The 14,867-nt window shown below is 46.0% G+C and overlaps 1 protein-coding gene across 1 annotated transcript in view; it reads left to right on the top strand.

Annotated features, from left to right (window-relative positions):
- The window catches only part of Peritrophin-A (Peritrophin A), a 25,661-nt gene extending 12,463 nt beyond the window's left edge, over positions 1–13,198 (top strand). The window contains exons 4-5 of the mRNA XM_070105168.1: positions 11,510–11,714; positions 13,077–13,198. Coding sequence (XP_069961269.1) covers positions 11,510–11,714; positions 13,077–13,098 — 227 coding nt within the window. The 3' untranslated portion in view covers positions 13,099–13,198. The remainder of the gene's footprint in view (positions 1–11,509; positions 11,715–13,076) is intronic.
- Positions 13,199–14,867: the final 1,669 nt, after the last annotated feature.

The following is a 14,867-nucleotide window of genomic DNA, read 5'->3' as shown; positions in this document are numbered from 1 at the left end:
TATGTTTATTATGCACCACATACCCATCCTGTGGGCGGTAGTCAAAAGATTACAGAGGTACATAATGGGTCCAGGGACTGGGCCCCAAAGTTTTGATAGCTGAACCAAGTACAAGGTATATAGGCAAGTGATGTCGTCTGCACAACAATGGACGTTCCTGCTGGTTGCCCACTATCAACTCCTTCACTTTTGTAACTCCTTCAGGAACTTTATCTTGTATTTAAGTTTTTATTTTTTATTTTAAGACTTGGTACTCACTCTTTTTTCCTTAGTACAGTATTATGGTCATAAATCCGATGATATTAACTACATTCACAACACCAACAGCTGGGGATTGACTAATTTTGACCTACTTTCAGCACTTACTTGTTTATCTGTATTTTTATTACTTAACTATTTTTATTATTAACTATGTTTGGATATTTTGTGTCCACACTGGTGTCAGCAGCGTCATCAGCTGACTGCTACCCTCCCTCACTCAACATTCATTCTAATTTAAATTGTTAAATTCTTGATCTTATCACATTATTCTCACTCTTGAAATTTTTTACACTCTTGTAGGTATGTTCACTGATTCACTCACGTACAATGACTGCTAATAATATCTTAGGACAGTTACTAGAACGATAAATCCTGGGAGCAGTATTTAGTGATACTGATTCGTGTACTCACCTAGTTGTACTCACCTAGTTGAGGTTGCAGGGGTCGAATCCAAGCTCATGGCCCCCGCCTCTTCACTGGTCGCCACTAGGTCACTCTCCCTGAACCATGAGCTTTATCATACCTCTGCTTAAAGCTATGTATGGATCCTGCCTCCACTACATCGCTTCCCAAACTATTCCACTTCCTGACTACTCTGTGACTGAAGAAATACTTCCTAACATCCCTGTGATTCATCTGTGTCTTCAGCTTCCAACTGTGTCCCCTTGTTACTGTGTCCAATCTCTGGAACATCCTGTCTTTGTCCACCTTGTCAATTCCTCTCAGTATTTTGTAAGTCGTTATCATGTCCCCCCTATCTCTCCTGTCCTCCAGTGTCGTCACGTTGATTTCCCTTAACCTCTCCTCGTAGGACATACCTCTTAAATCTGGGACTAGTCTTGTTGCAAACCTTTGCACTTTCTCTAGTTTCTTTACGTGCTTGGCTAGGTGTGGGTTTCAAACTGGTGCTGCATACTCCAATATAGACCTAACGTACACGGTGTACAGGGTCCTGAACGATTCCTTATTAAGATGTCGGAATGCTGTTCTGAGGTTTGCTAGGCGCCCATATGCTGCAGCAGTTATTTGGTTGATGTGCGCTTCAGGAGATGTGCCTGGTGTTATACTCATCCCAAGATCTTTTTCCTTGAGTGAGGTTTGTAGTCTCTGGCCCCCTAGACTGTACTCCGTCTGCGGTCTTCTTTGTCCTTCCCCAATCTTCATGACTTTGCACTTGATGGGATTGAACTCCAGGAGCCAATTGCTGGACCAGGTCTGCAGCCTGTCCAGATCCTTTTGTAGTTCTGCCTGGTCTTCGATCGAATGAATTCTTCTCATCAACTTCACGTCATCTGCAAACAGTGACACCTCAGAGTTTATTCCTTCTGTCATGTCGTTCACAAATACCAGAAACAGCACTGGTCCTAGGACTGACCCCTGTGGGACCCCGCTGGTCACAGGTGCCCACTCTGACACCTCGCCACGTACCATTACTCGCTGCTGTCTTCCTGACAAATATTCCCTGATCCATTGTAGTGCCTTCCCTGTTATCCCTGCTTGGTCCTCCAGTTTTTGCACTAATCTCTTGTGTGGTACTGTGTCAAACGCCTTCTTGCAGTCCAAGAAAATGCAATCCACCCACCGTTCTCTCTCTTGTCTTGCTGCTGTCACCTTGTCATAGAACTCCAGTAGGTTTGTGACACAGGATTTCCCGTCCCTGAAACCATGTTGGGTGCTGTTGATGAGATCATTCCTTTCTAGGTGTTCCACCACTCTTCTCCTGATAATCTTCTCCATGACTTTGTATACTATACATGTCAGTGACACTGGTCTGTAGTTTAGTGCTTCATGTCTGTCTCCTTTTTTAAAGATTGGGACTACATTTGCTGTCTTCCATGCCTCAGGCAATCTCCCTGTTTCGATAGATGTATTGAATATTGTTGTTAGGAGTACACATAGTGCCTCTGCTCCCTCTCTCAGGACCCATGGAGAGATGTTATCTGGCCCCATTGCCTTTGAGGTATCTAGCTCACTCAGAAGCCTCTTCACTTCTTCCTCGGTTGTGTGTACCGTGTCCAGCACCTGGTGGTGTGCCCCACCTCTCCATCCCTCTGGAACCCCTTCTGCTCCTCTGTGAACACTTCTTTGTATCTCTTGTGAGTTCTTCACATACTTCACGGTCATTTCTTGTTGTCTCTCCTCCTTCCTTCTTTAGCCTGATTACCTGGTCCTTGACGGTTGTTTTCTTCCTGATATGGCTGTATAACAGCTTTGGGTCAGATTTGGCTTTCGCTGCTATGTTGTTTTCTTAGTGTCGTTAGTCCTCCGTTCTTACCTGTGCACATTCGTTTCTGGCTCTACGACTGCTCTCCTTATTCTCCTGGGTCCTTTGCCTTCTATATTTCTTCCATTCCCTAGCACACTTGGTTTTTGCCTCCTTGCACCTTTGGGTAAACCCTGGGCTCATCCTGGCTTTTTCATTATTCCTGTTTCCCTTGGGTACAAGCCTCTCTTCAGCCTTGTTGCACATTGTTGCTACATATTCCATCATCTCATTAACTGGCTTCCCTGCCAGTTCTCTGTCCCACTGAACCTCGTTCAGGAAGTTCCTCATTCCCGTGTAGTCCCCTTTCCTGTAGTTTGGTTTCATTTGTCCTGGCCTTCCTGCTTCCCCCTCCACTTGTAGCTCTACTGTGTATTCGAAGCTCAAAACCACATGATCGCTGGCCCCAAGGGGTCTTTCATATGTGATGTCCTCAATATCTGCACTGCTCAAGGTGAATACTAAGTCCAGTCTTGCTGGCTCATCCTCTCCTCTCTCTCTTGTAGTGTCCCTTACGTGTTGGTACATGAAGTTTTCCAGTACCACCTCCATCATCTTAGCCCTCCATGTATCTTGGCCCCCATGTGGCTCCAAGTTCTCCCAGTCGATCTCCTTGTGGTTAAAGTCGCCCATGATCAGGAGCTTTGCCCTGCATGCATGAGCTCTTCTGGCCACTGCAGCCAGTGTGTCAACCATCGCTCTATTGCTCTCGTCATACTCATGCCCTGGTCTCCTGCTGTTCTGTGGTGGGTTATACATCACTGCAATTACCACCTTGGGACCTCCAGAGTGAAGCGTTCCCGCTATGTAATCACTTTCTTCTCCGCTGTCTCCTCTCTCCAGCTCATCAAAATTCCATTGGTGTTTGATCAGCAGTACCACTCCTCCACCCACCCTGTTCTTTCTGTCTTTCCTCAGGATCTGTTATCCCATTGGAAAGATGGCATCTGTTATCATACCTGTAAGCTTGGTTTCTGTGAGCGCTGTGATGTCTGATGATGTCTCTTTGACTCTTTCGTGCCACTCCTCCCACTTGTTTGTTATTCCATCAGCATTTGTGTACCATACCTTCAGTTTCCTTTCCAACACTGTGGTTTGGGGGGCCTGTGAGGGTGGGAGACCTGGTGGCATACTGTGGGATTCTATAGCTCGGTGCTGGGTGGAGGCTGTGGGTATGGATTGTAGTTTGTGTTGGGATGGTGTGATAGGTTGTGGGGTTCTGAGGATAGTTGTGTGTGTGCTTGCCCTTGCTTCTCTGTTCTGCTCTGACTGACCTCTGCTGGTTCCATCCTTGTTTCCTTTCCTATCTCCTTTCGCTTTTTTGTCCTCTCCCTCAGCTACTGTCTCTCTGTTTGTGTTCTATCTCTGTCTAGGAACACCTTCTTGTACTCTTCCGAGTTTTTCAACCTTGGTTTCTCTTGGAGGATCCTGTTCCTCATGTTTCTGTCCTGAGAATCAGCTTGATTGGTCGGTTTCTCCCCTTCATGTACCCCCCTATTCTCTGAAAATTTACAATCTCGTCCATGTCTTCTCCCCCTATTTCCGTGATGTTTTTTCTAATCTCCTTTCTTTCTTCCTGCCGTCTTTCAGTGTGTGTCTTTTCCTCTCTCTCCCGAAGCACATGGATAAACACTGATTTTGCCCTTTCCTCCTCCCATTGCCTCTCCCTCTGTGACTCTGGTTCCTGTCTGTATATGGTCATCTTCTCCCTTGATTTTTCCAGTGGCTCTTGGTAGCATGGTTGTGCCTCAGCATTCGACTTATCTCCCTCTCTATCTACACCCAGCTGCTCTTTCCTTTTACTCCCTGACCCTTCTTTGCAGGCTGATATGACCTTAGCATAATTCATATCTCCTTCCTTCCTGTTCATCCTCTCAGCTTCATATTCTGTGTCTTCTCTGGTCACTGCCCCTGAGACTTGCTTCAGCCTGTTTACCTCAAACTCTAGGACCCTTACCCTGTCTACTGCAGTTTCGACTTGTGCCTCCCATTTCTTCGTCTCCTTCTCCAACGTCTTTTTCCATTTTGCAGAGAGCTCTTTCTCCATTTTTTCAGAAAGCTCTCCTAATTTTCTCTCCCATTCTTGCTCCATCTTTCTCCACTGCTCCTCCATCCATTCCTCCCTACCAATACCATTGTCATTTGATCCCTGATTCCTACGAGTCCCAACCATTTTTTTTTTTTAGTAAAGGAAAGAGAGAAAGAGAGAAAGAGAGAGAGAGAGAGAGAGAGAGAGAGAGAGAGAGAGAGAGAGAGAGAGAGAGAGAGAGAGAGAGAGAGAGAGAGAGAGAGAGAGAGAGGAAAGGTAGAAGGAGAAAGAGGGGGAGAGTGAAAAGGAAAAGGGGGAGAGAGTGAGAGAAAGAGAGGAGAGAAGGGAAAGATAGGAGGAGAGAGGGGAGAGAGAAGGGAAAAGAGAGAGAGAGAGAGAGAGAGAGAGAGAGAGAGAGAGAGAGAGAGAGAGAGAGAGAGAGAGAGAGGAAGAGAGAGGAAAAGAGAGAGGAAGAGAGAGAGAGGGAGAGAGAAAAAGAGGAAGAGAGAGAAAGGGAGAGAGAGGAAGAGAGAGAGAGGAAGAGAGAGAGGAATAGAGAGAGAGGAAGGGAGAGAAAGATTAAGAGAGAGAGAGAGGAAGAGACAGAAAGAGTAAGAGAGAGAGAGAGAGAGAGAGAGAGAGAGAGAGAGAGAGAGAGAGAGAGAGAGAGAGAGAGAGAAGAATAGAGAGAGAAGAATAGAGAGAGAGAGAGAGAGAGAGAGAGGAAGAGAGGAAAAGAGACAAAGAGACGGAGAGAGAAGGAAGGGTTAGAGGGTCAATTCACATAAAGGTGTGAAATCCTGTATATGTGTGTGTATGTACTCACCTAATTGTGGTTGCAGGGGTCGAGACTCAGCTCCTGATCCCGCCTCTTCACTGATCGCTACTAGGTCCTCTCTCTCTCTGCTTTCTGAGCTGTATCATACCTCTTCTTAAAACTATGTATGGTTCCTGCCTCCACTACTTCACTTGCTAGGCTATTCCACTTGCTGACAACTCTATGACTGAAGAAATACTTCCTAACGTCCCTGTGACTCGTCTGAGTCTTCAACTTCCAGTTGTGACCTCTTGTCCCTGTGTTCCCTCTCTGGAACATCCTATCTCTGTCCACCTTGTCTATTCCCCGCAGTATCTTGTATGTCGTTATCATGTCTCCCCTGACCCTTCTGTCCTCCAGTGTCGTCAGTCTGATTTCCCTCAACCTTTCCTTGTACAACATTCCCCTGAGCTCTGGGACTAGCCTTGTTGCAAACCTTTGTACTTTCTCTAACTTCTTGACGTTCTTGACCAGGTGTGGGTTCCAGACTGGTGCTGCATACTCCAGTATGGGCCTAACATACACAGTGTACAGTGTCTTGAACGATTCCTTATTAAGGTATCGGAACGCTATTCTCAGGTTTGCCAGGCGCCCGTATGCTGCAGCAGTTATTTGGTTGATGTGTGCCTCCGGTGATGTGCTCGGTGTTATGGTCACCCCCAAGGTCTTTCTCCCTGAGTGAGGTCTGTAGTCTTTGTCCACCTAGCCTATACTCTGTCTGCAGTCTTCTTTGCCCCTCCCCAATCTTCATGACTTTGCATTTGGCTGGATTGAATTCGAGAAGCCAGTTACTGGACCACATGTCCAGCCTGTCCAGGTCTCGTTGCAGTCCTGCCTCATCCTCATCCGATTTAATTCTTCTCATCAACTTCACATCATCTGCGAATAGGGACACTTCAGAGTCTATTCCTTCCATCATGTCGTTCACATATATCAAAAATAGCACTGGTCCTAGGACTGACCCTTGTGGGACCCCGCTCGTCACAGGCGCCCACTGTGATACCTCTTCACGTACCATGACTCGTTGCTGCCTCTCTGTCAGGTATTCCCTGATCCATTGCAGTGCCCTCCCTGTTACATGCGCCTGATCCTCCAGCTTCTGCACTAATTCTTGTGGGGAACTGTGTTAAAGGCCTTCCTACAGTCTAGGAAAACGCAATCTACTCACCCCTCTCTCTCGTGTCTTACTTCAGTTATCTTGTCATAAATCTCCAGGAGATTTGTGATACACGATTTGCCTTCCATGAACCCATGCTGGTTTTCATTTATAATCTTGTTCCTTTCCAGGTGTTCGACCACTCTCCTCCTGATAATCTTCTCCATGACTTTGCACACAATACATGTCAGAGACACAGGTCTGTAGTTTAGTGCCTCGTTTCTGTTTCCTTTCTTAAATATGGGGACTACATTAGCTGTCTTCCATTTCTCAGGTAGTTGCCCAGTTTCAAGGGATGTGTTGAAGATTGTGGTTAGAGGCATGCACAGCATCTCTGCTCCTTCTCTAAGGACCCATGGGGAGATGTTGTCCGGTCCCATCGTCTTTGAGGTGTCAAGGTCACTTAGGAGCTTCTTCACCTCCTCATCGGTTGTTCGTATGTCATCCAACACTTGTTGGTATATTCCCTCTTGATGTTCCCTTCTGTGCTGTCTTCCCACAGCCCTTCCTGTCTCTACTGTAAAAACTTCCTTAAATCTCCTGTTCAGCTCCTCACATACCTCCTGATCATTTCTTGTGAGTTCTCCACCTTCTGTCCTTAATCTGATCACCTGGTCTTTGACTGTTGTCTTCCTCCTGATGTGGCTATACAACAGTTTCGGGTCAGTCTTGATTCTCGATGCTGTGTCATTTTCATACTGTTGCTGGGCCTCCCTCCTTACCTGTGCGTACTCATTCCTGGCTCTGCAACTGATCTCCCTATTTTCGTGTGTTCTCTGCCGTCTGTTCTTTTTCCATTCTCTATTGCACTTTGTTTTTGCTTCCTTACACCGTCGGGTAAACCAGGGGCTCGTTCTGGTCTTCCCGTTGTTACTGTTGCCCTTGGGAATAAACCTTTCCACTGCCTCCTTGCATTTTGTTACATATTCCATCATTTCATTTACTGGCTTTCTAGTTCTCTGTCCCACTGGACCTCCCGCAGGAAGTTCTTCAACCCTATGTAGTCCCCTCTTTTATAGTCAGGCTTTTCCCATTCAACTCCTGTTACTCTCTCCACTTGCAGCTCTACTATGTATTCAAAGCACATAACCACGTGGTCGCTAGCTCCTAGGGGACTCTCATGCTTGATGTCCTCAATGTCTGAGCTGCCCAGGGGGAACATAAGGTCCAATCTTGCTGCTTCATCCTCCCCTCTCACTCTGGTAGTGTCCTTAACATGTTGGTGCATGAGGTTTTCCAGCACCACGTCCATCATCTTGGCTCTCCATGTTTCGGGACCCCCATGTGGCTTCAGGTTTTCCCAGTCAATCTCCCTGTGGTTGAAATCCCCCATAACCAGCAACTTTGCTCTGCTGGAGTGAGCTCTTCTTGCCACCTCAGCAAGTGTGTCCACCATTGCTCTGTTGCTCTCTTCATATTCCTCTCTTGGCCTCCTGCAGTTCTGTGGTGGATTATACATCACTGCAATGACCACTTTGTGTTCCCCAGACTGAAGTGTACCTACTATGTAGTCTCTTTCTCCTGTCTCATCCATGCCTTCCATTTTCTCGAATTTCCATCTGTTTTTTTACGAGCAGAGCAACCCCACCTCCCCCTCTGCCCCTTCTATCTTTCCTCATGATCTGGTATCCTGTTGGGAAGATTGCATCTGGTATTGTCTCCGTGATTTTTGTTTCTGTAACTGCTATGATGTCTGGGGACTTCTCATTGATTCTTTCTTGCCATTCCTCATGTTTATTCGTTAATCCATCTGCATTTGTGTACCAAACCTTCAACTTCTGTTCTAATACTGTAACTGTGGTGCGGGGGGTGGGAACAGAGGGATCGGTGTGTGATGGTTTGGATTGGTCAGTTGCCTTGGGGGTGTCGTGGCTGGAGTCCTTCTGCAGGTGTTTCTGGGGGGTGTGCTTGTCCTTCCATTTGATCCTGGGTTATTCTGCTCTCCTTTTTCATAAGATAAGATAAGATAAGATTTCGTTCGGATTTTTAACCCCGGAGGGTTAGCCACCCAGGATAACCCAAGAAAGTCAGTGCGTCATCGAGGACTGTCTAACTTATTTCCATTGGGGTCCTTAATCTTGTCCCCCAGGATGCGACCCACACCAGTCGACTAACACCCAGGTACCTATTTGCTGCTAGGTGAACAGGACAACAGGTGTAAGGAAACGTGTCGGAATGTTTCCACCCGCCGGGATTCGAACCCGGGCCCTCCGTGTGTGAAGCGGGAGCTTTAGCCACCAGGCCACCGGGCCACGACCAGGCCACCGGGCCACGACCAGGCCACCGGGCCACCCACCAGGCCACCGGGCCACATTTCTCCTTTCGTTTTAGAACTCTCTCTTTCATCGTCTTCCTTTCGTCCTGTGTTCTGTCTCGATCGAGGTACACACTCCGGAACTCCTGCTTGCCTCTCAGCGTGTGTTAGTTACCATTTTGTCCTAGGCACATGTCGATTAGACACTAGGCCTGTTAGCGTGTTAGTGTGTGTGTGTGTGTGTGTGTGTGTGTGTGTGTGTGTGTGTGAGTGTGTGTGTGTCTGTGTCTGTGTGTGTGTCTGTGTGTGTGTGTCTGTGTCTGTGTGTGTGTCTGTGTGTGTGTGTGTGTGTGTGTGTGTATGTGTGTGTGTGTGTGTGTGTGTGTGTGTGTGTGTATGCGTGCGTTTATGTAAGCAGTCCTTATTTCCCTACTCTGTGACTGAAGAAATACTTCCTAACATCCCTGTGATTCATCTGTGTCTTCAGCTTCCAACTGTGTCCCCGTGTTGCTGTGTCCAGTCTCTGGAACATCCTGTCTTTGTCCACCTTGTCAATTCCTCTCAGTATTTTGTAAGTCGTTATCATGTCCCCCCTATCTCTCCTGTCCTCCAGTGTCGTCAGGTTGATTTCCCTTAACCTCTCCTCATAGGACATACCTCTTAACTCTGGGACTAGTCTTGTTGCAAACCTCTGCACTTTCTCTAGTTTCTTTACATGCTTGGCTAGGTGTGGGTTCCAAACTGGTGCCGCAAACTCTAATATGGGCCTAACGTACACGGTGTACAGGGTCCTGAACGATTCCTTATTAAGATGTCGGAATGCTGTTCTGAGGTTTGCCAGGCGCCCATATGCTGCGGCAGTTATTTGGTTGATGTGCGCTTCAGGAGATGTGCTCGGTGTTATACTCACCTCAAGATCTTTTTCCTTGAGTGAGGTTTGTAGTCTTTGGCCCTCCTAGACTGTACTCCGTCTGCGGTCTTCTTTGCCCTTCCCCAATCCTCATGACTTTGCACTTGGTGGGGTTGAACTCCAGGAGCCAGTTGTTGGACCAGGTCTGCAGCCTGTCCAGATCCCTCTGTAGTTCCACCTGGTCCTCGTCCGATTGAATTCTTCTCATCAACTTCACATCATCTGCAAACAGTGACACTTTGGAGTCGATTCCTTCCGTCATGTTGTTCACAAATACCAGAAACAGCACCGGTCCTAGGACTGACCCCTGTGGGACCCCACTCGTCACAGGCGCCCACTCTGACACCTCTCCACGTACCATGACTCGCTGCTGTCTTCCTGATAGGTATTCCCTGATCCATTGTAGTGCCTTCCCTGTTATCCCTGCTTGGTCTTCCAACTTCTGCACTCATCTCTTGTGTGGAACTGTCAAACGCCTTACAGTCCAAGAAAATGCAATCCACCCACCCTTCTCTCTCTTGTCTTACTGCTGTCACCTTGTCATAGAACTCCAGCAGGTTTGTGACACAGGGTTTCCCGTCCCTGAAACCATGTTGGCTGCTGTTGATGAGATCATTTCTTTCTAGGTGTTCCACCACTCTTCTCCTGATAATCTTCTCCATGACTTTGCATACTATACATGTCAGTGACACTGGTCTATAGTTTAGTGCTTCTTGTCTGTCTCCTTTTTTAAAAATTTGGACTACATTTGCTATCTTCCATGCCTCAGGTAGTCGTCCTGTTTCGATAGATATGTTGAAGAGAGTTGTTAGTGGTACACACAGCACCTCTGCTCCCTCTCTCAGGACCCATGATAGATGTTATCTGGCCCCATCGCCTTTGAGGTATCTAGCTCGCTTAGCAGCCTCTTCACTTTTTCCTTGGTTGTATGTATTGTGTCCATCACTTGGTGGTGTACCCCACCTCTCTGCCTTTCTGGAGTTCCTTCTGTCTCCTCTGTGAACACTTCTTTGAATCTCATGTTGAGCTCCTCACATACTTTGCGGTTGTGTGTGTGTGTGTACTCACCTATTTGTGGTTGCAGGGGTCGAGTCTTAGCTCCTGTGTGTGTACTCACCTATTTGTACTCACCTATTTGTGGTTGCAGGGGTCTTAGCTCCTGGCCCCGCCTCTTCACCGGTTGCTACTGGGCCCTCTCTCTCCCCGCTCCATGAGCTTTATCAAACCTCGTCTTAAAACTGTGTATGGTTCCTGCCTCCACTACGTCATTTTCTAGGCTATTCCACTGCCTTACAACTCTATGACTGAAGAAATATTGTGTGTGTGTGTGTGTGTGTGTGTGTGTGTGTGTGTGTGTGTGTGTGTGTGTGTGTGTGTGTAAATACAGGGAGAGTTGGGTGATAGGTGTGGGCCTATCGTGTTGCAATCGACATCAGGAGCTTGCAATGTTGCGGAGAGATGCTGGAAACCTGGGCATTGCAAAGAACCTGTTGAAGTATCGGTTAGAAATGCGAGAAGCCTAGAGCTATGACTCATCTCTCCCCCTTTGGTCTTATTTAGGTTCAATATTTGTGTTCAGAATATCTTATTTGGGCTCAGTATGTCTTATTGTGGTTCCATATGTCTTCTTTAAGGTTCAAATGTCTCTTCTTCTAAGCCCTTCTTGTACAACTGGTTGGGTTCTCAACTGTCTTATATGGGATTTCAACTGGTTTCTGTATTCAGAATTGTTTTCAAGGTTCAATATGTGTTTTTATTGTTTAGTATGCCTTCTTAGGGTTCAAATGTTCCTTCTTTTAAGCCCTTGCCCTTCTTGCAGAAGTGGTTGGGTTCTCCTGCCCAGCGTACGTGGACTCCAAGGACCCGGCGGCCAAGTTCCTGCCCTACCCGAGGTATCCTTCGGGAGACTGTGGTCGTTATGTTGTTTGTGTGGACGGTAAGCCGAGGCTCGTAGGCTGTGGGGACTACACGGTCTTTAGCGATGAGTCTTTGACCTGTGAGGACCCGGAGTATGTTCCCAAGTGGTAAGTTGGGGTCTGGGTGGTCTTGGGGTCCTCCTGGTGGTGGTTGTATGGTCTTCAGGAGAGTCTGGGAAGTGGTAAGTGACTTTTGAGTGGACTTTAGGGTCTTTAGCGAGGAGTGTTTGACCTGTGAGGACCCGGAGTACGTTCTCAAGTGGTAAGTTGGGGTCTGGGTGGTCTTGGGGTCCTCCTGGTGGTGGTTGTATGGTCTTCAGGAGAGTCTGGGAAGTGGTAAGTGACTTTTGAGTGGACTTTAGGGTCTTTAGCGAGGAGTGTTTGACCTGTGAGGACCCGGAGTACGTTCTTAAGTGGTAAGTTGGGGTCTGGGTGGTCTTGGGGTCGTCCTGGTGGTGGTTGTATGGTCTTCAGGAGAGTCTGGGAAGTGGTAAGTGACTTTTGAGTGGACTTTAGGGTCTTTAGCGAGGAGTGTTTGACCTGTGAGGACCCAGAGTACGTTCTCAAGTGGTAAGTTGGGGTCTGGGTGGTCTTGGGGTCCTCCTGGTGGTGGTTGTATGGTCTTCAGGAGCGTCTGGGAAGTGATAAGCGACTTTGTGTGGACTTTGAGGTCTACATCGATGAGTCTTTGACATGTGAGGACCCGGAGTACGTTCCCAGGTGGTAAGTTGGGGTCTTGGTGGTTTTAGAGTCCTCCTGGCTGTGGTTGTATGGTCTTTAGGAGCGTCTGGGAAGTGGTAAGTGACTTTGTGGGGACTTAAAGATCTTTTGTGAGGAGTGTTTGACCTGTGAGGACCCCGGAGGATGTTCCCAAGTGGCAAGTTGGGGTCTTGAGACTCGTGGGGTCTTTGTGATAGGGACTGTACTGTCTCCAGGAGAGTGGTAAGGTGAGGTCCTAGGGCTATTAAGGACTTAGAGACCAGAGACTTACTGGACGTTGATAAATTAGACTTCTGTGTATATTGGGGCAACATTTGGCCCATACAGAGGCCTTCATCAGTTCAATACAGAGAAGAACCTAGTACAGAAAAGGCCTACTAGTCATGATAGGCCTAATAATTTCTAATACTCACTGTTCCTCACATATATATAGGGTATCTCAGATAGACTCAGTCTCAAAGCAATATATAATCAAATTGGATTCCTTATTTTAAAATACCCTGTATATGCTGGCTCCCTTACCTTCTTGTCATAGTGTGGCTTGTTAATGGTACTAATAAGTTACTCAAGTCTATAATGTCCACAAAAATTTAATTGGCTAGTGCAGTGTTGTTATTGATATATATATATATATATATATATATATATATATATATATATATATATATATATATATATATATATATATATATATATATATATATATATATTATTTCCCCTGTCTATTAATTCTATTTATCTATTTTTCAGCTCCAAGTACTTCAAGAAATAGATATATAGATAGACAGAGGCCTAGGAACTTCTGTAGGCCTATGATAATCCAAGACTAGAAATTTGACTCAAAAAATGAGATTTGGACACTATAATTTGGACCGAAGTCGAAAAAAGTAAAAAATTAAATCCCTGGACATAAGTCATGGAACAACCCGGACATAAGTCATGGAACAACCCGGTCATAAGTCATGGAACAACCCGGTCATAAGTCATAGAACAACCCGGACATTAGTCATGGAACAACCCGGACATTAGTCAAGGAACAACCCGGTCATAAGTCATGGAACAACCTGGTCATAAGTCATGGAACAACCCGGTCATAAGTCATGGAACAACCCGGACATTAGTCATGGAACAACCCGGACATAAGTCATGGAACAACCCGGATACAAGTCATGGAACAACCCGGACATAAGTCATGGAACAACCCGGTCATAAGTCATGGAACAACCCGGACATTAGTCATGAAACAACCCGGACATAAGTCATGGAACAACCCGGACATAAGTCATGGAACAACCCGGACATAAGTCATGGAACAACCCGGACATAAGTCATGGAACAACCCGGACATAAGTCATGGAACAATTTCTTTCTGCTGCTCTGAACTCAAAAAAAAACGTATATATATATATTTTTTTACTAATTCCTAAAAGATTTTTTGCAATTATTATAATAATGTCTAAAGGCATTGAAAAAATAATTAAATTTAATGGAAATTAATTAAGAATTAAAATTTTGTGATTTTTTTTGCATTTCGAGTCAAAATTTTTATGCCATTTCGTCTATTATAAAAAAATGAATTCTGGATAACTTATATATATGTATAATAATTGTACTTATGTATAACTGTCCGTGATTTATCTTACTTATCAAATTCTCGTAAATAAAATTCGATGGAATTTAATTTTTTTTGCTTTAGTTTCCCCTATTTATTTACATTGGTGTTGTGTTGAGAAAGTTAAGGGAGTCTTCTCTAAATGTGACAGTAAGGATTCTTGAGGTTGATACGGGGCTCCTGATACTAGGAACTGGAGCTAACTTCGTCTTTGGTTGTCTTATAATTTCCCAGGTGCTGTATGGCCCCTGTGGGTTTGGTGCTTCCCCCATAAGTAGGGTAATGATAGTTGAGTTGCAGCATTATTTGGAGAGTTAGGTCGGGAAAATTGTGGTGAGTTAATGGGGTTTAAAGTCTATCTACTACACTAGGATCAGTAAGACACACATACACATTACACACACACACACACACACCGGACATCATAGCTCTCACAGAAACCAAGCTCACAGGTATGATAACAGATGCCATCTTTCCAACGGGATATCAGATCCTGAGGAAAGAAAGAGGGAACAGGGGGGTTGGAGGAGTGGCACTGCTGGTCAAAAACCGACGGAATTTTGATGAGCTGGAGAAAGGAGACAATGAAGAAGCAAGAGATTACATAGTACGAACGCTTCAGTCTGGAGATCCCAACGTGGTAATTGCAGTGATGTATAACCCACCACAGAACAGCAGGAGGCCAAGGCAAGAGTATGATGAGAGTAATAGTGATGATTGACACACTGGCTGAAGTGGCCAGAAGTGCTCATGCCTGCAGGACAAAGCTACTGATCATGGGTGACTTTAACCACAAGGAAATCGATTGGGAAAACTTGGAGCCACGAGCCACATGGGGGCCAAGACACATTGAGGGCTAAGATGATGGAGGTGGTACTAGAAAACTTCATGTACCAACACGTAAGGGACACTACCAGAGAGAGAAGAGG

Source organism: Cherax quadricarinatus, chromosome 97 (assembly GCF_038502225.1).
Source record: "Cherax quadricarinatus isolate ZL_2023a chromosome 97, ASM3850222v1, whole genome shotgun sequence".
NCBI classification, from domain to species: Eukaryota; Metazoa; Arthropoda; class Malacostraca; order Decapoda; family Parastacidae; genus Cherax; species Cherax quadricarinatus.
This window is presented reverse-complemented; position numbering and strand designations above follow the sequence as displayed.